This window comes from Triplophysa rosa, linkage group LG1 (genome assembly GCF_024868665.1).
Source record: "Triplophysa rosa linkage group LG1, Trosa_1v2, whole genome shotgun sequence".
NCBI classification, from domain to species: Eukaryota; Metazoa; Chordata; class Actinopteri; order Cypriniformes; family Nemacheilidae; genus Triplophysa; species Triplophysa rosa.
This window is the reverse complement of record NC_079890.1, coordinates 429,512-453,511: the sequence shown is the minus strand read 5'-3', so window position 1 is coordinate 453,511 and position 24,000 is coordinate 429,512. Positions and strand designations below refer to the sequence as shown.

General features: G+C 40.5%; 2 protein-coding genes and 1 long non-coding RNA gene across 34 annotated transcripts in view; 1 reads left to right on the top strand and 2 right to left on the bottom strand.

The window, feature by feature from the left end:
• The window catches only part of LOC130560572 (uncharacterized), a 218,020-nt gene extending 207,339 nt beyond the window's left edge, over window positions 1-10,681 (bottom strand). The window contains exons 1-4 of one of the 4 annotated variants that reach the window (XM_057344473.1): window positions 10,362-10,681; window positions 5,724-5,860; window positions 5,460-5,661; window positions 5,166-5,381 (exon numbers count right to left, since the gene is read on the bottom strand). In XM_057344473.1, coding sequence (XP_057200456.1) covers window positions 5,353-5,381; window positions 5,460-5,661; window positions 5,724-5,860; window positions 10,362-10,416 — 423 coding nt within the window. In that variant the 5' untranslated portion in view covers window positions 10,417-10,681 and the 3' untranslated portion in view covers window positions 5,166-5,352. Of the gene's footprint in view, window positions 1-1,794; window positions 1,807-4,979; window positions 5,861-10,361 lie in introns of those variants that run through there. The other 3 variants (XM_057344468.1, XM_057344460.1, XM_057344452.1) reach the window with 3 other exon arrangements.
• Window positions 10,682-11,545: 864 nt separating this feature from the next.
• ptprda (protein tyrosine phosphatase receptor type Da) overlaps window positions 11,546-24,000 on the top strand; it is a 158,188-nt gene continuing 145,733 nt past the window's right edge. For all 26 annotated transcript variants that reach the window (XM_057344419.1, XM_057344236.1, XM_057344337.1 and 23 more), the window contains exon 1: window positions 11,546-11,594. The gene's annotated coding sequence lies outside the window, so the exon portion shown is untranslated. The remainder of the gene's footprint in view (window positions 11,595-24,000) is intronic.
• The window catches only part of LOC130560594 (uncharacterized), a 37,054-nt gene continuing 26,450 nt past the window's right edge, over window positions 13,397-24,000 (bottom strand). Inside the window, exons 3-7 of one of the 4 annotated variants that reach the window (XR_008963717.1) lie at window positions 23,461-23,527; window positions 23,155-23,368; window positions 21,953-22,067; window positions 21,729-21,847; window positions 13,397-14,337 (exon numbers count right to left, since the gene is read on the bottom strand). This is a non-coding gene — a long non-coding RNA (uncharacterized LOC130560594). The other 3 variants (XR_008963718.1, XR_008963720.1, XR_008963719.1) reach the window with 3 other exon arrangements.

Here is a 24,000-nt window from a genome sequence, read left to right as displayed (position 1 = left end):
AACTAGCTGTGGGTGTGATCTTTGATGTTTATGGGTGATATTACAACATGACTGTAGTGGACGTCTGGCCTGTGACCTCACATGATGCCTGTGGGTGACGGCTGCTCGAGATGATTTTGTGTGTTTAGTGAACATGCTGACACACAGATAAACCTCACAGTAATTCATGAAGTCAGACCTGACATGAACAGATACGCTCTGTCATATCATTTACACACACTCATACATCACACACACACACACACACACACACACACTTATCAGTGTACACTAGATGTTATCGTTGTAGTTTAGATTTTGATTTAAAATAGTTTTGCCAAATCTTGGTATTTCAACAGAATAATATTAAAAGGAGTAAGTCAAACATTTGCATATTGATAATGGTGTTCAATATTCCCATAGTCAATAGACGTATATACTGTATATAGTATTTATAGAGCAGAACACGCTAGAGACCACATAGCAACCATACAGCAACATAACATCAACTCTTTACAACCTAATACTGATAACAATGCAACACCCTGGCAATCATCTTACATCACACTAGCCTGACTCCTTAGACAAACATTCTTAGCTGCTGGTTAATAACTGATTGAGTTCAATTGTTATTTATTTAGAGGTGCATTTATATCGTTTTGTCCACCTGAAGCTGTGATATACAGCTCACTTCACAGTGTTTTCTGCCGTACACTGGATTGTGTTTTCTTCGCACTTCAGACTCTTACTAAACGGGATGAGATGCATTTAAAATCATGAAATGAACCTGTAACAATGCCGTTAATGAACTTTGTTTAGAGTAATCGTATTCTCGTTACAATTCACTAATGTCTCCAGACGATCAACACAATCACACAGCCACATGTCAGTTTATTCAATTCAATTCAATTCAATTTTATTTATATAGCGCTTTTCACAATGTGCATTGTTCCAAAGCAGCTTTACAGGAGCAAATAAGAAAAACACAGAAAGGTAAAACACAGCACAGTGCATGGTGTTTATAGACCAAGCAAGATCATTATAATAAATAATATCTAATAAATTAATAAATAAATAAATAAATAAATGCAGTCTCCCGGTGAGCAAGCCAACACTGCACTGCTCTGCTGTGGCGAGGAACCCAAACTCCAATGCTGAATAATGGAGAAAAAAAAACCTCGGGAGAAACCAGGCTCAGCCGGGAGGGCCAGATCTCCTCTGACGTGTCATGGCTGCACTCAGTGACCCCGACCAAAGCCACCGAGCAACGTCCACGAAGAACAGGGAGAGCCCACGAGCCGCGACCCAGGAAGCCCCACCCGCCGAAACCGTGCAGGTCCAACCCGGTCTCATTCCGCGATCAACAACAGACAACAGAGGAACAACCAGGGAAAAGTAGTAATGGCATAATTAACTTTATTCCTCTGTTGTCCGACATCGACCACAAAACAAGACCAACCAGACCAGATCCACACAGTCCCAACAAATGAAACGCCCCGAACCACAACCAACAAGCCCCCCCACTCCCCACAACACCCACCCAGCTACCTCCAATCAAAGTCACTGAGTGCAGCCATAACTTCAAACTGCTGTCGTGTGATGTAAGTTTAGCATTAAATACCAAGTATTGTAAATTTAGCATTTATGTGACAGGTAGTCCGTCTTTGCTCTCGGTTGGGGATGGAATTGTCTGAGCTGGGCCGGCCAGATGGTCGCCTTTTTCTTGGGTGGTGATGGAATTGCCTTGGATGGAGCTGGATGGTCAGTCAGTCCGCAGGCTCTCGCAGGAGGATGGCACGGGATTTTCCGATGTAGCTGGCGTAATCTCTAGTTGTGGATGGGCATATGACGTTCATCTGGGCCTGGCGGAATCTCTCCCTACCTCGGGATGGGCATCCCGAGGCGAGGGCAGAAACAGAAAGAGAATAATTAGCGTAGCTGCTGTTCATTAGCTATGTATTAGTGAATGCTTGGCTGAAAAGATGTGTCTTTAATCTAGATTTAAATTGGGAGAGTGTGTCTGACCCTCGAATAGTATCGGGGAGGCTATTCCAGAGTTTAGGTGCTACGTATGAGAAAGCTCTACCCCCTTTGGTGGATTTAGTTATTCTAGGTGTTATCAAAAGTCTGGAGTTTTGAGATCTTAGAGAGCGTGATGGGTTGTAGTGTGGTAGAAGCTCTGTTATGTAGGTAGGGGCTAAACCATTTAAGGCTTTATAAGTAATTAAAAGAACTTTAAAGTCAATACGATACTTAATGGGTAACCAGTGAAGGGTTGATAACATTGGGGTTATGTGATCGTATTTTCTGGACCTGGTTAGAACTCTGGCAGCTGCGTTCTGAACTAACTGTAGTTTGTTTATTGATGATGCAGGACAACCACTAAGCAGTGCATTACAGTAATCAAGTCTTGAGGTCACAAATGCATGAATGAGCTTCTCTGCATCAGCCACACATAAAATATTTCGCAATTTGGCAACATTTCTAAGGTGGAAGAAGGCTGTTTTTGTGACATTTGAGATGTGATTTTTAAATGACAGGTTGCTGTCTAATATAACGCCAAGGTCTTTAACTGTATTTGTTGGAGTAACAGTGCAGCCTTCAACTTGCAGGTCATAATCCGAAATATTCTGCTCACGTGTCTTTGGTCCGATAAGTAATATTTCTGTTTTATTAGAATTTAAAAGAAGGAAATTACAAGTCATCCAATGCTTTATATCGTCGATGCACTCTGCCAATTTGGATAGTTGGAAGGAATCATCTGGTCTTGATGAGATATATAGCTGAGTATCATCTGCATAACAGTGGAAGCTAATTCCATGTTTTCTAATAATGTTTCCAAGGGGCAGCATGTATATGGAGAATAGCAAGGGTCCTAAAACCGATCCCTGAGGTAATCCATAATTTACTTGCGTTAGATTTGATGATTCCCCATTTAAATGGACAAATTGATGTCGGTCTGATAAGTAAGATCTGAACCATTGTAGTGCCTGTCCCTGAATACCGGTATAATTGTGTAAGCGATCTAGAAGTATTTTATGGTCTACAGTATCGAACGCAGCACTAAGGTCGAGCAGGACTAGGAGTGAGATGTTACCTTTATCTGATGCTATGAGCAGGTCGTTTGTAATTTTAACGAGTGCAGTTTCAGTACTATGATGCGGTCTAAAACCTGACTGGAATTTTTCGTGTATGTCATTATTTTGTAAGAAAGAGCACAACTGAGTGGACACTACTTTTTCTAGTATTTTAGACAGGAAAGGGAGATTTGAAATCGGTCTATAGTTTCCTAGTTCATTGGGGTCTAAGTTTGGTTTCTTGATAAGAGGCTTAATGACGGCCAGTTTAAAGGCTCCTGGGACATGGCCTAGATTAATTGACGAGTTGATAATGTTATAAATGGGCTCAATTGCAACGGGTAATAACTCTTTTAATAATTTAGTTGGTATGGGGTCTAATAAGCAAGTTGTAGGTTTAGATGTTGCAATAAGTTTAATTAAATCTTCCTGTTTTATAGGTGAAAAACACTGTAGCCTTTCTTTTGGGGCGATGGTTGGTACTAATTTATAGGACAGACTTGGAGGTTGAGATTTTACTATTTTGTCTCGTATGTTTTCGATTTTCTCTGTAAAAAAGTTCATGAAATCATTGCTACCAAGGTGCGGCGGAATACCCAGGTCAGGTGAAGTCTGTTTATTTGTTAGTTTAGCAACTGTACTAAATAAAAACCTTGGATTGTTTTTGTTAGTTTCTATGAGGTTACGGAGGTGCTCGGCCTTTGCTGCTTTTAGTGCCTTTTTATAACAGTTTGCACTCTCTTTCCACGCAATTTTAAAGACCTCTAATTGGGTTTGTTTCCATTTGCGCTCCAGTTTACGTGTTTCTCTTTTAAGGGCGCGAGTGGTGCTATTGTACCATGGTGCTGCGTTTTTCTCATTAATCTTTTTTGACTTCATAGGTGCGACAGCTTCTAATGTATTAGAGAAAATAGTGCCCAATTTGCTGGTCATGTCATCGAGCGATTCTATATTTATTGGTATGGTTATTAAAGGAGTCAGATCTGGCAAGCTCTTTGTGAAACTATCTTTAGTAGTCGAGGTAATTGTTCTACCCTGTCGATAACGAGTTAAACGGCTGATTTCTGCAGTGCGCAGTGTACATGTTATAAGATAGTGATCAGTGACATCGTCGCTTTGAGGTATAATATCTATATTGGTTAGATCGGCTCCGTGAGATATAATCAAGTCTAGTGTATGATTAAATCGATGAGTGGGTCCATTGATGTGTTGTGTTACTCCAAAAGAGTGTAATAGCTCTGTAAACGCCACTGCTAATGCATCGTTAGCACTATCTACGTGGATATTAAAGTCTCCGACAATTAGTACTTTATCAACGTTAACCAATAGGTCCGATAGGAAGTCCGCAAACTCTTTCAGAAAATCAGTGTAGGGACCAGGGGGTCTATACACTGTAGCCAACGTACAAGAAAGCAATGGTTTTTTACTGTCAATTGGAACAATTATGTTCAACGCAAGCACTTCAAATGATTTAAATTTATGCTCCGTTCTCTGAGTTACAGTAAGAAAGTCTCTAAAAATTGTTGCGACACCGCCACCTCGACCAACCGCACGTGGCTCATGCATATAACAGTAGCTTGGTGGTGTACACTCATTTAGACCGTAATAATCATTTGGTTTAAGCCAGGTTTCGGTAAGGCAAAGCATATCAAAATTGTTGTCTGTGATCATTTCATTTACAATAACTGCTTTTGAATTTAGTGATCTAATATTTAGTAGGCCGAACTTTATGAGTTTGTTTTGGTCGTTTATTACATTGTCCTCAGGTTTAATCACGATTAGATTTTTTCTCTGAGATTTGGCTATTTTGTTATTTTGTAGTATTATTCGGGGGACAGACACAGTCTCTATGCATTTGGAAGCAGTAACATTTCTAACAGATGAGTGGGAGGAACACAGACTATGGTTGAAGTTTTGACTTACCGCTGGGAGACGTAGTCAAGCGGTGCGTAGCGTCTTTGAGATGTTGTCAGACAGAAGAACCGCTCCGATGCTGCTGGGGTGCAGGCCGTCAGGGCGGAAGAGCCTAGGTCGCTCCCAGAACAGATCAAAATTATCAACAAAGAGCAGCTTCTGTTCAATACACCATGACATCAACCATTTATTTAGAGCAAATAGTCTACTGAACTTTTCATTCCCTCGTCGGTAGGTAGGAAGCGGCCCTGATACGATGATCCTCGCTGTGGGCGATGCGTTGCGTACCGTCTCGATCAGACTCCTGAAGTCCCTCTTCAGGATCTCCGACTGCCTCATCCTGACGTCATTCGCCCCCGCGTGCAGCACGACAGCTCCGACGTTAGCATCGTCCTTCAGGATCGCAGGTACCTGCGCAGAGACATCAAGAACACGGGCGCCAGGAAAACAATGAGTGTGCACCTTACCTTTAGTGGAGGAAGCGCGTACGTTCCGGACGATTGAGTCTCCGATGACCACAGCGTTGCATTCCGTCTCGCAGAGGGCGGCAAAGCGGTTCCTGGTCGGCATCTCGAAGACCGGTGGCGGCGGTTGGGTCATCGCTCCAGTCCTGGCTCGCGCCTTTCGCCGTGGTTGTGCCGGTGCAGGAGTGAAGTTCATTTGGGCTGACCGTGTTCTCGAAGCCTGGGCTCTGTGCAGAGAAACACGCGGAGTAGAAGTGGAAGGAGTATTAAAATCGCGATGAAAACTTACCGCGGATTTGCGAGCGTCGGCTCTGGATGTTTCCAGCGCCGTTTTTCGTTCTCGCAGCCGTGACTGCTTCTCTAGTAGATCCTGGATCTGCTTCTCCACAGCCTCCAGTTCCGACTGAAGTGCGATCGTTTCCTCATCTGCACACAGAGGTACAGACACATCTGAAACATTAGCCATCAGTGATTTAATAATGAGAACAGTGTGTTAAGCAGTAAGCAGGCAGGCTGGGAATGCTAACAGCCTGAGGCTAATAGCGAGTGATCCGATAAAAATAAATTATCTGTGCGTTTAAATACGATTTTGGTATGGGATATATTTAAGGATATGTTTTACCCTCGGAGGATAACAATTTAAAACACAAGTCTTAAGATATAACAAGAATAAACGATGTATTAAGAATAAATTTGAAAGAGCTCCGACTCAAACCACGCGCTCTCAGCAAACAGTTTATACCTCAAACATCTGTGAGAAAAGCACTCTTATGACTGTTTAAAGCGAGTATAACTACAGTAATGCACTTCACAACTACACAGAGAGGAACGATATCATTGGGAATCATTTTAGAGCGATGAAGGAGAAAACATGGTCAGTCAATCATAACCCGTGTGAATTTAAAAGGCATAAAATGTGAAACTGCAGCATGTGAGATGAGCTCAGAATAAACCTTCATGTTATCAGACGTCATCTTTATAGCTTTATACGGGACTTAAACAGAATTGTTTGTGAAGAAGCGTTCGTCTGGTGTACAGCGGCTGGAGGTCAACGGACTTGAGTTTCTTCAGTTCCTCTGAGAGTGTTGATGTGAACGTTCAGTTCGGCTGGAGCTGGATGTTGACAGACATCTCCAATTAATGCCAGCGGGTTTAATCCAAGCATTTGGTTTGGTCCGACCCGTCCGCCCGTCTTCTCATTTCCACCGCTCTTGACGCAAAGGATTGATGTCACTTTAAACAAAGACTCAATTTGAAGCGGACCGCCGGCCCTTTATCTTGAAGGTAGAAATCGTGCTTCAGATAGTCTGAACTTCCATTAAGGAGTGTAAAAGCATTTCTATATTTCCAAACTTTAGCTCATGAATACATATTAGAGGAAAATTCGACTCAGCAAATTCAAATGCGTAATATTTGCGGTTTCTTATCGCGAGCGTCTGGAAGTCTAAATGATTGTGATGAAAGTGAAAGGGGTTTGGGCGCTGTGAGCTAAACGCTTTTACACAAACCCCATTAGAGGCTCATTGTGCACAGATAGCAGGTCTGAGTGTGAGGAAAACACGCGCACACACACACGCACACACACACACACACACACACACGTCACCGCCGCTGTGAAAGTCCTCGCGGCCAGCTGGCTGTTCCTTTCACACGCTGACACCTCTTATTAAAGTGATAAATGGCCTCTACCGATGGGCAGATTTCAGGTGTCAGAGTTCCACCGCGTTCCTGCCCGACCGTTCCGGCCTGAACTGGAACTCTGAGACGGACAAAAAGAGCTGATAGAAGCTGTTTCACTCGTTCCGTCCGTCTGTCCGTCCGTCCGAGGTTTTTCTTCTTTTCCTGTAGAGAGATTGATAACGTTTCACAAGAATGGTTTCAGTTAGCTAACACGATCTAACTATATTCTACAGCTGTTCAATTCATCTTCATTTCAACGTGTAATACATTTCTATTTGTTCCAATTATTAACATATTAGTCAATGAACAATTGGATTAACATTAAACATGAGATGTTATCTTCTAATATTAACCAAGACAACCTCAAGACAGAAAATACATAAAAGAAAAAAAAGAGTGTCAGTGAAGTGAGAAAGAAGATATTCAGATATTTTTACTCAAGTAGTGCTCAAGGACTCGCCAGCATAAAATGAATGTGTTTTTTTGCCGTTATGAAATCTCAGTCTTGTCTTCAGGTGCACTGATCAGTTTACAAAAATCACAAACATATTTAAACTGTATTAAGACATGAACACAAAAATGTGCGTGTGAAATCTGCGTATAAACATTTTTATAAAACAATATGATTCACCAAAAACTCTGTGAGGCGCAGTGGAGTTTGTGGATTGGATCAATAGGAGTGTTTGCGGTGATATGTCACTGTCATTCTGAGAACTGTGGCTAAATGTCCAGAAAGTCTCCATCACGTATCTCACTTTACAGACGGACCCTCAGTAGACAGAGAACACCTGAAGAGAGGAGATTATTTCATCAAGTGTGATGATGTCTGATGGAGAAGTGTTGACTAATAATGTGCAGATGATTAGAGCTGATGTCTCTCAGCTGTGTTTTCCTCCACATTAAATCATCCCATAATTCCTCACGTCTCCTCCATCTGATGCCCTCATACCTCCGGCTGAGACGTCCTGAAAGAGTGTCTTCACTGTTTGTCCTTTATTTTGCTTATCCATCACAGTTTGTTTTCAATTGCTAACAAGCGTTGACCAATACTTCAAGTAACTCTTAACACGGTAACACAGCTACATCACACGTTTAGCCAAATAGTTCATTTTCTGGCCAAAACCACAGTTTGCTAAATAAATACAAACTCTAAGTTGCAAACTGCTGAATGCCTCTTTCAAAACACTGCAGACGTGATTCAAAACTGAGTCCTTCGGTCCAAACGTTAGCGCTAGTTTTCTATCCAACAGGAACAGTCCTACATAACACATATATACATACAAATAATGACAATACAAAACCTGCACTACTTGTCATGTTTCAGTTTGACCTGTATAAAACATATTAAAGTCATTTAAAAAAAAGAATTCAGTCAGCCGGAAACACGTATTTGTTCTATTAAATATTCTTGTTTGGTTTCTGTCACAATTCCTCTGTGTGGAGTCACTTTAGACGGGAGGGCGGGGCACAATCCAACGCTTTTTGTTTCAGATCCATCACTCAAAAACATACATTTGAGCTTGATTCATTGTATTTTTACACAAACAACATACACATCTCTGCTACCAATGAACACTTCAAGTTTTTTTCTAGAACCAACCGTTACTATAGTGACAGAAGTGCTGACGTCACAATTTACCCCATGGATGGGGTTGATTGAAACAGTTATCTGTGTTCAAACAGAATGTTCTGTCTGTAAACTTAAGGTGGATATTGCTTGTACATTTGTCTACAGTAGATCATGCAGCCATCCCTCATCTAACCATCCTTCTATTAGAGATCTGTGAGAACATGCTGTTCAACTATCACAAAAAATCATTATTGAGAGTGTTGTATTACTCTCGCTGACATTGTAATTTCACTGATGACATGTTTCAATATGGTGCTATGTTCAAGATGACGTAATGTTAGGTTTTGGTAACTTACACACCCAACTGAGAAAACATCTACTTTCATGCTGCCAAAACACACTTTGTCCAATATCTCCATGAAAACACATGAAAACTTTCCAAAAGCTCAAAGAAGAGAAAAATACCAAAAGATGCTTTACAGTGTCCGTAATTTGTAATTGCTGTCGGGAATAAAAATGCATGCCCTTTGGTTGAAAGATAGCAAAAATACAACAAAATAACAGACCGAAAAAAGTTCAGTTCAAATCTAAATGATCTTCAGCGTTCAGATGATGAAAAGACTTCAACGTCTCAGATTGAGATTGAATCAGTTGTTCTTCATTTATCACTCATTATAAAGGTCTTATCAGCTCTTTTGCTGGAAGCTGCTGTTGTTGCAGAAGACGAGGTTTTGTATTGTATTCAGGGTTTGGAACATTAGCTCTTAGAATGATCTGTGATTTTGGTGTGGGGTAAGCTTGTGTGGAAAGAAAATTGAAGCATTTTAGAAATGTGTTAATTGACTGAATATTGTGTGAAACAACATACATTGTGTTAATGGTGTGGTCACAACAGACGGATGTTGTGCTAATCGTGTTTAGAGTTTTGCTAAAATGTTAGCAATTGAAAAACAAACTGTAATATGATTTAGCTTCGACTCTCTTTCTCTCTCAATTAATGTCGGTAATCGTTTGGTGAATTCTTCTCTGTTTGGGTTTTTCTTTATGGCTGACCGCATTCAAAACAGCACTGCAAAAAATGAATTTCTTGCTTTAATACAAATATCGAAACATTCTTAATGTACATTAAGAAATAAAAATGACTTGAAATATTAAATGTTAACAAAAAAATTAAGTGACAGTACAAATATCTGCCAATGAGGTAGAAAAATCATCTTGTTTCCCTCTTTGAATTATGTTTATTTTTCAGAGAAAAAATAGAGAGAACGTGCACACGCACATACACATGCACACACATGTTGGGTTTCCATGGTTTATGGGGACATTCCATAGACACAATGGTTTTTATACTGTACAAACTGTATTTCATATTCCCTAACCCTAACCCTAACAATCACACACAACTGTCTGCTCTTTTACATTTTCACAAAAGTTCATTCTGTATGATTTATAAGCTTGTTTCCTCATGGGGACCAAAACATGTCCCCACAAGGACAAGGGTTTTGGATATTGCCATCTTTGTGGGGACATTTTGTCCCCATACCGTAGGGTTTACCCTTCCCACACACACACACACACACACACAGACGGGCAGCAGTACAGCGGCGTGTTGTTCTCAGAGCCCAGCAAACATTTGGACAAATCAAAGTCGCTGTAAAACATGTTTGTTTGCCAAACCTTTGAGTGCGTCTCTGGACGTGTTCCAGCGCTCGCAGGTTCTGCTGCTTTTCATTGGTTGAGACGGCGCAGGAGTTTCTCATTAAAGCAGATAAAGGCTTTAGAAGACGTCTGATTCGTAACGTCCGGAACACGTAAACGAACAGTCAGTCAGGTGCCGTGCCATCTCCCACAATGCTTTGTGATTGTGGAGTGTGGCAGCGCCAGCGAGGTTTTCTGTTTAATTTATTCCTCCGGCGGGCGGCAGCGGTGGAGAGAGAGCGAGTCAGTGTAATTATCCTAATTAGTGCTAATTCAACATGGCTGAGCCCATTTCTGTAATGAGTCTGAACGAGACCCTCATCCACAGCGCCGCGGTCACCGCCTCCCTTTGTTGCCTCGGTAACCGTTTCCGTGGTGACCCGCTCTCGACAGCCGGTGACGGGGAGAGGAGTGGGGTTAATTTCGATGCCAAGAGACGCAAATTAAAGCAGAAACAAGAAAGAAAGTCAAATGTTTCCTGTTTGCAGATAACGGCTGTCAGACGTGAGACCTGTCTCCCCAAAACACACACCAGAATCACACACGGTGTTGCCGGGTGGTTGCTAGGGTGTTCTGGATGGTTGTCAGGGTGTTCTCGTGTGGTGTTTTGCAGACATTCTGAGCTTTCCAAATCAAACTCTCCGAAAGAAAATAGAGAAATTTTTGTTTTTCATACATAGAATTTCATTTCCCTTAAAACTTGAATCTTGATGTGCCTGTTTGAGACCGAAATCAGCTTTAGAGGACACACTCACACACACTTTCTGCCATATATAGAGGTATCATTTCTATCCAGAGAAAGACGTGTCTCCATTAATCCTAACTGTAAACGTGTGGAGGTTTGACGGTCACATCAAGCATATAATCAACATTTTTAATGAAAGAGAACAATGTAACGGCACAATTATCTTCAAATGTCAAAGCCGCTCTTCTACATGACTGATGCCTAATGAAAGTTAAATGAAAGCATTTACAACATTTCTGTTTCTCCAAGATACAGATGAAACATCCGAACAATTATATTAAGAGCAAATAACCTTTGAACATGAGTGTTGTATCAGGGACGGTTTGATGGACTCAAAATGATGATGAAGTGAAAATGCTTTATACAGTCATGTTTATTTTGTGACGTATGTCTTATGAGCTGTTGTTTGTTTGCGCAGGTCTCAGGAGGGGAAATGATACACTGACCTTCAGCCCTGCAACCTCAAAGTAAGATCAACGTATATTTGTTTCTGTGTTATTGTAGTTTTGCACACAGTCACGTGGTTCTTTTTTCCGTCTATTGTTTTTATACACAGGTGTTGTCAGGTTTTTCTCGCTTCGGGTTAATCTGTGGCAACATTATAGTCAGATTATTGTGAAATATGGCCGCTTTCACTCTCTCTGCTGTTTAACCTGTTCACAGATGACTGCAGCATTTTCATTTCTCATCCATGAGTCAAGAACTGCTGGAAATTCAATGTGAGATTGTCCTCCAGTGTGTGAGAGAGAGAGAAGCTGTTATTATAGATTTCTTAATGCAGGTCTGAGTGAATATGACCGCTGCTCTTTACACGTGTGTGCGTGTGTGTGTGCGTGTGTGTGTGTGTGTGTGGGAAGGGTAAACCCTACGGTATGGGGACAAAATGTCCCCACAAAGATGGCAATATCCAAAATCCTTGCCCTTGTGGGGACATTTTTTGGTCCCCATGAGGAAACAAGCTTATAAATCATACAGAATGAACTTTTGTGAAAATGTAAAAGAGCAGACAGTTGTGTGTGATTGTTAGGGTTAGGGGTAGGGAATATGATATACAGTTTGTACAGTATAAAAACCATTGTGTCTATGGAATGTCCCCATAAAACATGGAAACCCAACATGTGTGTGTGCGTGCGTGCGTGCGTGCGTGTGTGTGTGTGTGTGTGTGTGTGTGTGTGTGTGAGAGAAAGAGAGAGAGAGAAAGAGAGAGTAAGCAGTGTGGTTTTATTGGAGAGCCAGACAGATAGTCCATGAGTCTCGCCTGTTTGAACTGGGAGCAAATTGAAGGGTGTAAATCGTGGCTGGAGGTCATTTCACTGAGATGCGTGTGTGCTCGCACTCATCTACACTTTCACCACTACACAACATCAACAACACAATCATCACAAAACTACATGCCACTCATGACGTACTCTGAGTGTGTGTGTGTGCTCGGTGGTTGCTAGGGTGTGGTCAGGTGGTCGCTAGGGTGATCTGGGTGTTTGTGGCTGGGATATCAGTGAACTAGCTTCAGGGTAGTAGGATGGCATGGTGAATTGGAATGCGTTCTGTGGTTGATTTCAGTTTAAAACAGAAGTTTGGGTGTCAAAGTTATAAATATGAGGTGGTGTTCTGAATATGAGGTTTATGTTTGGGTTGAGGGCATCATTCTTCTGTTCTCAGATGTGGTGGCAAATGACTGTATGTGATCGTTTATCAGTGAGATCTCTATAACATCTGCAACATGTCATGAGACACATTATCCAGATGAATTTAACAGTCAAGTGTGTTTCACACATCAATGTTTATGATTCTCTGTGAGGCGTTCACACTCACAACACGCTTCACATCACTGTATAGCTGCACACACACACACACACACACACGCACGCACACACACATGCACACACACACACACACACACACACACACGTCTGGTTTATTATCTCTGTGGGGACAGTCCATAGGCGTAATGTTTTTATACTGTACAAACTGTATATTCTATCCCCTATCCCTAACCCTATCCCTAAACCTAAAGATCATAGAACACTTTTTGCATTTTTAGATTTGTAAAAAATATTGTTCTGTACAATTTATAAGCTTTTGTGCCCATGAGGACCTCAATTTTGGTCCGCACGGTGACACGAGTCCCCATGTGTTGGTGTGCGTTCAGGTTTAGGTCCCCACCGGGATATACAAACATGAACACACACACACACACACACACACACACACACACACTGACACACTGACACACACTTACACTCACACACACACACACACGCACACACATGTACACACAGATTGATTGAAGTTGCATTAATCAGCAGTTCATTTCAAAGAGTCACAACATCATGTTTCTCTTCCTCAGTTCACTTCAACATCTCAGCTCATATTTCATTTTTATTTACTGAGAAATGAAGTTGTTTAGGTAATCACACATTCATGCAAGTGTGTGTGTGTGTGCAGCTTCTGTTTATTTGTAGCATTGAATGGTTTTAAATTGTAAATGTAATCAAGAAATATATAAATGCAATCACACAGACCTGATAACCTGTGAGACGTTATACTGTATATCAAAAATAAATACTTCACTGGGACACAAGATTCATTTACTTCAGACGTCAAACTGTTTTGGATTAGTTCTTTGAGAATATACATCTGCCTTATCATTTTAATTCACTTTATTGCAGAAAAACCTTTGACTTTTATCCACACGCAGTGCAGATTTCAGACGGACTAGATGTGTTCAGTGTTGTTGTGAGATTGAGTTATTAGTTTAAGTGGAGGTTATCAATCAGAATCCAGAATCATAAGAAAAGATGGTACACTTTACTTAAAGCCTTCATGTATTACGCATTATAAAGGGTTATTATTAAGGGTACGATGCATTATACTTCTTCATAATGTGTGTCGTAATACATTACATGTTGTCGTAAAGAATTATAACCAAATGAATAAGTGTAAGAATGCATTGTTATAAGTGTTATGTATAAACTGTAGTTACCATTATCCATGAGACATCACATTATAAGGTGCATTATCAGGCATAATTAATACAGTCAAACTAGCAGGTGACCCCGACTCGTTGAAGATTGGATGCTTGGATCGGAGGAGCCTGATTCGACTACCAGTCTCACAGTGGACTCTTCGCAGAGGTGTTGTGCTGTGGAGATTATGCCTTTGTGCTGATATGGGCAGTGGCGTAGCACTGCGCTGCCAAACATATGATTTCTGATGTAAAGAAATGGGAGATTTTAGGGTTATTTCACATTTAGGGACACCCCTAAATGAAACATATGAAGAGTTTGGTTCCAAAATGAGAAAACTCAAATATTTTCAAAAATCATGTTATTTATCTTGTTTTTATTGTGTTAGTTAGCTGTATTTTTTAGTTATTGTGACTTAAATCAAAACAAACCAACTGCAGTTTGATTGATATTAATTGGGATGCACAATAAAAAAAGATTAAAAACGGAGTTATCTCATTTTGGAACCAAACTCTTCATATTCCTGTTTGCTTTAAGTAAAGTGGTACCATAAAGACTGAGATGTGAATGTTTATTTCTGACATGTATGAAGATCTTATGTCGGTGACGCTGAGGTGACTGTTGTATGTAGCATTGGTCGATTTGTGTTTCTGTATGTTGTCAGATCAAAGCGTGCTTCTATTCTTGAGTCTTAAGGTGTAATGAAGAAATGCAGAAAATCATCCGAGATAATGAATCCTGCGCAGTCACGATTGAGAAAACTCGGCTAATTGAATTCTGCCGAAGCCGGCGCTTGAACTTCATTATCTTCATCAGCACAGAAAACCTTCTTTCTTCTGCACAACATTGACTTTAATTGTTGTGTGACAAACTCATTGAGTTTTCAGCTACACGATGGGATAGTGAAGCTTTAGCGCTCTCAGAGAAAGACACCGCGCCGCGTGTTCGTCATTCAAGAACTGTGTCTTCTTTTAGAAAGACGTGTCATGAGTTGTTACGGCCCGTTTTAAACCTCATATTAAGTGAGGTGAAGACATTCAGATGCATGAGGAGGAAAAACACTTTCGTTCTGTCTGAGATTGATTTACTGATCTGTAGAAGATAAAGAACAGCTGGATGTCATAGAACAAGACTGTCGGACTGCTGGGATTGTTTGCTAGAAATGACAATAAAACCATCAGACATCAATTTACCCGGGCTGAGAATGGCTGAAAATGCATATATCAGATGAATAGGACATAACAACACTAGAGCGATTAAACGCAAGGAATGATTTCAGGAAAAATGAGAAAGATTTAAAAATGTGAGTTAAACCTAGACAAAGCGGCATGTGTTTTAATCACTGGGTTTTTTTAATCAGGTTCGTGTTTGTTTAAAGATGGAAATGAATCCGTTTTAACTCGAAAGACAAAATGAGAGGGCGTTTATATGACGATTCAACTGAAAACTGAAAACTTTTTATGCGTTTCGGCTGTTCGTTTATATGGAAACGACGTTTAAGGGGACTGAAAACACAAACTTTAGAAAACGGGTCTCAAAGTGCAACTTTTTGAAAACGCCGCCGTTTCCATTTCCATGTAAATTGCGAGACGGATCTTGCGATGACGTCACGCGTGAGTATAGCCAAAACTATATGGCTGCTGGACTGTGTATTAATGTTTTCTCAGCAAAATGTGGATTTGCTGCACCAGTAAGACCAGCGGAGACACACTGTTTACATCCGGCAGACTTTAAACACACATATACACGTCCACCAACGGTATTAAAAAGCACGTTTGGCGTATAACTGTGCATGTGTACGTGTCAAGGCACGTCCTGTTTCTTCACACAACAACATCGCCACCCACTGGCCTGGCGTGCGTACTACAGCAGTTTTATCCCTTTTCCTGGATCCCTGTAAATGCAGACCCTTTTGATAACGCTGTCATGTGTACGTGAAGCTTTTCAAAAACGCAACGGAAAAACTTTTCCGTTTTTCATCGTGTCCCAACTCTCAGGAATCAGAGACATCTGTCGGCAAGCATCTAAACACAGCGTGCTGTTCAAAACATCGTGTGGTGTAAGGTAGAAGGAAAAACAGATCTTACAAACAACAAAACTCAAAGAACAGATATTCTGCTTTCTGTCAGGAGATCACATGCAGTTGTTTCTTTTACTGCAGATGTAGATCAGAGCTCAACCATATCAACACATGAAGTGTGTTGTGTTGTGTTGTGTTGTGTTGTGTTGTGTGTAATGAATGTCGATGTCTTCACACAAATGATATAATCCTGCAGCTGTGTCTGGAGAATAAAGATCTCTACACATGAATTAAAGCACTGGATTACACGTGGCAGACATTTTCACGTCAAGTCTGCTTCATCTGTGAAGCTGTGATTGTAATGAACGGTGTTTGATCTGCTCATTTCTCACTTTAAATGCAGATTGTTCAAATGAGATTTTCTGAAATATCCCTGTGATGTTTTGCTAACAGTGTTTCTGATGATTATCATCAGTAGCCTGTATGAGATGAGCTCCTGCCACACATTAAACGTCACATATAGTGCATGAAACATGAAGCAAAGGTCACAGCACATCTGTGGTAACACAATAGACTACAAACACCAAGGACATGGACTGTGAAATACAATTTAACATACACTCTACAAATAATCCTGTGGCTTTGTTAGGCCCGATTCACATTTTGTGTCTAAAACCGCGTGGAAAACGCGAGGCGCACCTCTTTCTCTCTCCAAATGACTCGCTGCACTCCAAAATGTTGAACTATTTCCATCTCAATGCACCTAGAAAAATGTGCGCCCCTTTTTTGCGCGTGCCTGGCGCACGTTTACATTTAAAATAACGAATATGCCTGCGGAAAAGATGCAAATGTGAATCGGGCCTAAATGTCACAAACATATACAGTTATTAAAAATCTTTTGAAATGATTTAACAGATCTTTTCAGTGGGACGGATTTAAAACATTGATTGAAAATCCAACATTTAATTTCTCTCAAATTTACACATATTATTAAGGTTTATTTGATAAAAGAAATAAGCAATATATTTTTTATATACACTTTTTGTGACGTATATTTGAGTTAATCAGATTGACTTATTTTCTTACTTATGCGAAATGTTTCACGTGAAATCACCGTTAAACTTTTTAGGGTGTAACTTGACAGAAAACTCTGCAAGAATTACTGTGTTAGCACATGAAGTTGAAATAAAAAATAAAACTAAATCTATGATAAATTGTCATGATTTATACCGACTCTTTGAAGGTGAATGTTTTGGCTGCACAATCCAGTTAGATTACAATCACTTTTTCTCTGTTTACTCGCATAACTTCATTCCATCAGAATGCCTGATGTTTTAGGTTCAGTTGTTTCAAAGTGTAATTCAAGAGTAACTTCAGACTGTTCTTGTCAAAGCCCGTTTTGGCTCACATTGGGCACATTGGGTGATGCACATTGCAGATGGAGGTTATTAAGAGTAAATGATGCAGCATTACACCAGTTCAGTGTTAAACTGGAATACGAAATCATATCATCTGGAGGTGACTTATGAGTTTGGCCTTGAAATCCCATGTGAGCGATTGTTTTGATAAGAGCTGTATTTTATTTCTACGTGTTGTATTTTAGCTTTGACAGACGACAGAACGAGTGTCGGGATTTGAACAGTGCAGAGGAAGAAATGTGCCCGTTCATGTCCTTCTGAAGCGAAGTGAGTCACCATCCGTTCCTCGCCGGCTAATAAAGAGTAGCTCTTTATCTCAGACAGCTTTTTAATATCAGAGGAACAAAATGAAGTTGACCTCCTCACAAAGCCTCAGGACTGATGGTGAAGTGTAAGCCTCGCGCTTCCTCTAATCTCCCCTCGGACGGAGATAAGACCTCCCCTCGCGCCGCCGCTAAGTCAAATGAGGATCTTATCTGCTCTCGATAGTAGATATTAACATGTCCTCATCAAATCCACGGCCTTCAGCCTCCCGCAAATCAACTCCAAACAATGCAGCTCATAGCCATGACAAATGAATCCCAGAAAACCAGCTTCCCTTCATTTTAGGCCATTGTCATTCTCCAAATGCGCTCTGTTCTCGTCGAGATGAGCGCGCTCGGGTGCCGGCGGTCTAATGTCACCTCAGCTCGGAGGGAAGAGTTGGGAAATCTTGGGCTGTGGCTCTTGTTCTGTAGCATTCATTAGAGAAGAACACAAATGAATCTGAATTTAACCTCGTCGTAGTGAAACTCGAATAAAACCATACTTCATATTCAGAAGGGCTTCTGGTGTCATCACTGACATTCTCACACTTTGGGCTTGTCATTCTAATAAGATCATTTATAGTTCAAGAAATGTTGTTTACAAATCTTCTTCACATAAAGCGGGCACAGAGAATAAACCGCACTGCTTGACAAGACAAACATGCATTTAAACTAAAAATGCAAGAAAAATCAATATCAGATTTGCTTTCAGAAACACATGATGATGTATTGGTTTTATTGACATACTTTTGTTTATAACCTTTATTAAATCAAGCTCATTCTTTAACAAGATTCATATTTACAACAAAGGCCGTCACGAGAATGTTGTTTTGATTCAAAGAATACATCAAAGCAATATCATAACAGAGTAGAGTTATACATGAACATGATAGTTTAGTCATGATAAAACATTCTCATTCAACATGAGATCAATAGACACACATATTTTCAGCTCTTTCTGCTATTGATTCCTGTTGTTAAAAACATTCAACATGATGATCGCGCGTGGCAGACTTTATAAACAGATCGCCGAAAAGAATTGGATATTAAGCCAGTAGATAATGCTTCGAGATCATTTCTAAAACGTCATTATTGTGACATAAATCCTGACACTTTTCATCCTGATGGGTTTATATGAAGTTTTAAAGAATAAGACGCTGTGATATATTGTCCATAACCAGGGCTCTAGACTGCCACCAAAATGGTCATAATGCGATCGTTTCTTTATAACGCGTGAGGTCAAATTTGTGCGTAAAACTGATTTTTGTCCCGCCAGAGATTTATTAGAACATTTAATGTGATTTATGAGTGGTGATTGTGAGAGCTCGTCACTCTCTCTGACTCCAAACTAAAGTGTGTGTTTGACTTCATTCGGTGTTGCGCGACCGATCGGCATAAAAGCATGGCGGGACAGACGGCTCACATTGATGTCATATTCCGATCGTTCCGCTGGGCGCTTAATGAAGTCAAACACATCGCTTTCTGAACTGTCTCTCTTTAATCTTTAACACTTTAATCAAAAGCAAGGTCGGAAGTCAGAATCAATGTCTGACGTGGTGCATTCTGAGAATAGTTTTACCTGAATTACAGCCGGGTGTGAATGTGCTTCTTTTCTTCCCTGACAAGTGTTCCGCACATGTTTGTTTGTTTCTTTATTTATTTATATAGCACATTTAAAAGCAGCTCATGTTGACCAATGTGCTTTCCAATAAAACAGCATAAAAATAAATAACCAAGATTAAGACAAGAAAAAGGTAAAAGAGATAAAAACATAAACAACATAACAAAACACTAAGACACAAGACCATCGCCATCATATAGACTATGTCAGGCCAAATGCCCGGGCAAGTAAATGTCCTCTTAAAAGTACTTTAAAATGCTTTAGTGATGCACAACTTGCAACTGACATAAGGGAAAAATCCTATTGAGTGAAGTGTTTTCTGTGTTAACTTCTATCTTTTGCGATGTCCTATCAGATGTGAAAAACAAACAGCGCGTCAATGTCCGCTAATGTCCGATTCACGACGTGATGACTCATTTGAGCCGATTCATTTTGTTGAAACAACTCGTATATCAAACACCGAGCTCACTGTCGAGACTCACTGTCTGAACCCATCACATCAGTCACTCAAAACACCTCAGAACACAAGCGTGCTTAGACCTTTTAACAAGAGCGGTTAGTAAGGTTTAGTATTTCAAGTTTATTTATGACAATGTGTAGTAAAGCACATATATAATCATTTAGTTCTGAATTACTTTTGAGTTTTGAGCTAGCTAATTTAATTTAATTTCATGTGGTGAAAATAAAGAAGGCCAGTGGCAAAATTACAGCTCTTTGCAAAGAGGGCAATACATGAGGATTGTGAAGAGTGACAGGTTATATTTGTGTGAGATCATTTCATAGCCAATTTATAACTTGAATATAAAACTAAATAATAACTGTATAAAATAACAAATACAACGTTTCTTTGCATTTATTTGGGATTTATTGGGCTTGCAAGTGTTAAAGCGCAAATATGAAGTGGTCTATAGCCGACTATTTTAAAAGACAGAGTGACAAATTAGCGGTCTTTATGATTACTATAAAAAAGGTGCGACCAAATTGTAAGTTGGTGCGGCCCACTGAGAAAGTGGGTCGCACCAGTGCCACCAGTGGGAAAAATGAGTCTAGAGCCCTCTGTCAGTGGTTCTCAAACTGGGGACTCAATATGGATTCAGGGGGGCCACAGACGTTGTGTCATTTAATGAAATATAGAAATGTATCATTGATTTTATGCAATCAACAAATCAAAAATAAGACTACCAAGCAAAAGAATTGATGTTCCAGCATTGTACAACTGAACATGCTTTTTGGTTGAAATAAAATTCAAAGTTTAAGATTATAAGTCGTTATGTGTGGCGCCGCAGAGTAATGCATTCTACACAAAGGGGCTGTACAACAAAACAAGTTTCAGAACCTCTGGTCTACATAGTGTAGTTCCATACTGTATGAAGAGACATGGAAACTAAATCTAAATCTCACACGACAGTTATTTCCATAAAAGCTTGCTGAAGAAATCAGAGCTGTGCTTTATCATAAATACATCACATCTCTCCACCAATCAGCATCCAGGACTGAAGAGATCCATTCTATCATTCGCATTAATAACCATGTTTAGATGGATAGATAACAAATAAACAGATGTGAAACACTGATTTCAGAGAGAGAGATGAAATGTAATTGAGACACTTTCATCATCCGCACACAGATCTTAGAATGTTTCCACTGACCAATCACAGTCAAGTATTCCAGAGAGGCGGGTCCAAACATCATGTGAGAAAGGCAATCAGAGGTCACGCGAGCCCAGTCTTGTTTTCAGTTGTTTTCTCATTTGACTCGTTCAGCTGAAGGAATAGCAGGAAAGTGAGGAATCAATGTGGATTGATCCGAGAGACCCTGGCAATTACCCTGCTGGGCATGGGATCGGCGTGTTAGAAGAGCTCGTGTCCCGGGTCACTGAGCCACGCTCACCATCAACGCCACTCGCCTTCATTCGCTCTGAAATGTTTTACATGTGTATGTTGTTTTGTCTAACATGACGCTCAGATGTGGTCCTGATCGTATGAATGTAGTGAAGTGATAAACGCATGGGTCAGGGCTTACACACACATAGATGTTTGTTTACGTGAACTGCTTGATGTTTTTATCATGTTTTTATGGCTACATGAACCTGACAGGCTAGCACATAAAGAAGTCACCGAGCACAACAATATTGATTTGAGATGAGATTTTATTAGCTATTGTAGCAGCACCAGTCAATTCAGCTAAATGAACCAGAATCAGAATGGAGTTGTGATGGTCTTGAGGTGTTTTATGGGTGTGGGATGTGGTGTGTGTCTGTTTGAGACTCACATAGATGGCGGTGGTGATGTCTTGATCAGGTTAATGTTAAATCAATGCAGCGGGGTCCCCGGGGGTCCACAGGAGCTCTTCTCTGTGAATTATCCTAATGTGTGATCACAGTCGCCGGCCTGCGGACAAACACTAGACTTTATATTGATCTACTCTCACACTTTTATGACTCTCTCCCTCTCTCCGTCCAGATTTCAGAGTGTTTGTGTTCAGGTTAAACTCACAGAGCTCACGGCTTCCGATCGTCCATCATGACCGGATCAGACTCAACTTCTTTAAGGTTTAGTCACCACACGAAGCTAATCAAGTCATGTTTCATGAGTCGAGCTAGAATTCACTCTCAGAAAACAGTAAAGCACATTTGAGTTCAGTACGGCACACATCAGTAGTAGTAAATAACTCATTAAATATCTGTGAAAGATCTCCAATCTATCATTGACGACCAAACCAATGAAATCTTTATATGATACGGGCAAAAATGTGCCCATTTATTGTTTCTCTTTTACTGAATATTAGTTGATTTTGTCATATTTTATACAAGTTTAAGTTTGTGTGTGTGTGTGTGTGTGTGTGTTTAAGTTTGTGTGTTCAAGTTTGTGTGTTTAAGTTTGTGTGTTCAAGTTTGTGTGTTTAAGTTTGTGTGTTCAAGTTTGTGTGTTTAAGTTTGTGTGTGTGTGTGTGTGTGTGTGTGTGTTTAAGTTTGTGTGTGCATTTAAATTTGTGTGTGTGTGTTCATGTTTGTATATCCCGGTGGGGACCTAACCCTGAATACACACCAACACATGGGGACTCGTGTCACCGTGGGGACCAAAATTGAGGTCCTCATGGGCACAAAAGCTTATAAATGGAACAGAACAATATTTTTTACAAATCTAAAAATGCAAAAAGTGTTCTATGATCTTTAGGTTTAGGGTTTGGGTTAGGGATAGGGGATAGAATATACAGTTTGTACAGTATAAAAACATTACGCCTATGGACTGTCCCCACGGAGATAATAAACCAGACGTGTGTGTTTTTCCAACATGCACTTTTATACGTTGTGATCTATTCAATAAGATGTTTTTTTTTGTCTGAACGTTGCTACTTTTTAAAATATTCATAAATGTTCTCCCATCGTTTGTTTTATGGCTATAATTATGTCTGTCTGGAGCGACTGTTGAGCATTGTGTGGATTGTGTGAAAGTATGTAGCTCGGTCACGTCTAATAGCAGATTATTTCAGTTGTAATGTGCTTTATTAGCATGACAAACAAGAGCAGCTGTACAATATACAAAATCACATTCAACCACATAAAATGAGAAAATAACAGCAGGAAGAGACGCAAAACAAAAATCATTTGAATAATCTGTGTTTTTATTGTTCTGTAGCCATTTGTGTGTTTGTGTGTTTGTGTGTTTGTGGTGCGATGTTGTTTTGTGAATCTCACCTGTTTCCGAGTGGAGCGCGAGGCATCTAACTTGACACGGGTGTCGTAACCCTTTAATCCAGAGTGACACGGGTATAAAACTCGACGCCAACTAATCTCTCCGGCCGGGATTATCAGATTAATCCGGCTGCTTTATAAAATTGACGGAGTATCGCTGGAGTTGATCTGTCAACTTTATCAGAGTCTTCAGAGCTGGTGTCTGTCTCTCCTGTGCCTGCGGGGAGAGATAAGACACACGCCCATGAATAGAATTCACAACACAGAAATAAGATGCAGTGTTTTATCAAAGAGCAAACGACCGCCGACCTGAAAGAGTCCACCGACTGCAAGACCCTCAGGAGCCGCTGGACAGAGCTTCACACTTTCTGTCCGTCTGTGTGGAAGAAAAAGATCAGTAGAAGAGAGAGAAAGTGATGTTTATCTGTCTCGACCTCGTGTGTCTCAGTCAGACGTGCAGAAGTTGTGTTGTTTATTTTGAGATACTTATTATTTGTGTGTGTGAAATGACAAACACACATTGAGGTGGTGAGTGACGGGGGGAAGCGGGGGGCTGTAATTACAGCTGACTGCAATCACAACTCATTTCAATGAAACACACAGACCTGAACACACTGATTCACAACAGCCAATCAGGTCACTGTGAGGATTATGACCTTTACTGAAGCCACACACACAGGCGCACACAAACACACACACACCCACACTAAAACACACACAAGCACACGCACACACACACACACACGCACACACACAGGCGCGCACACACACAGGCACACACAAACACACACACACCCACACTAAAACACACACAAGCACACGCACACACACACACACACGCACACACAC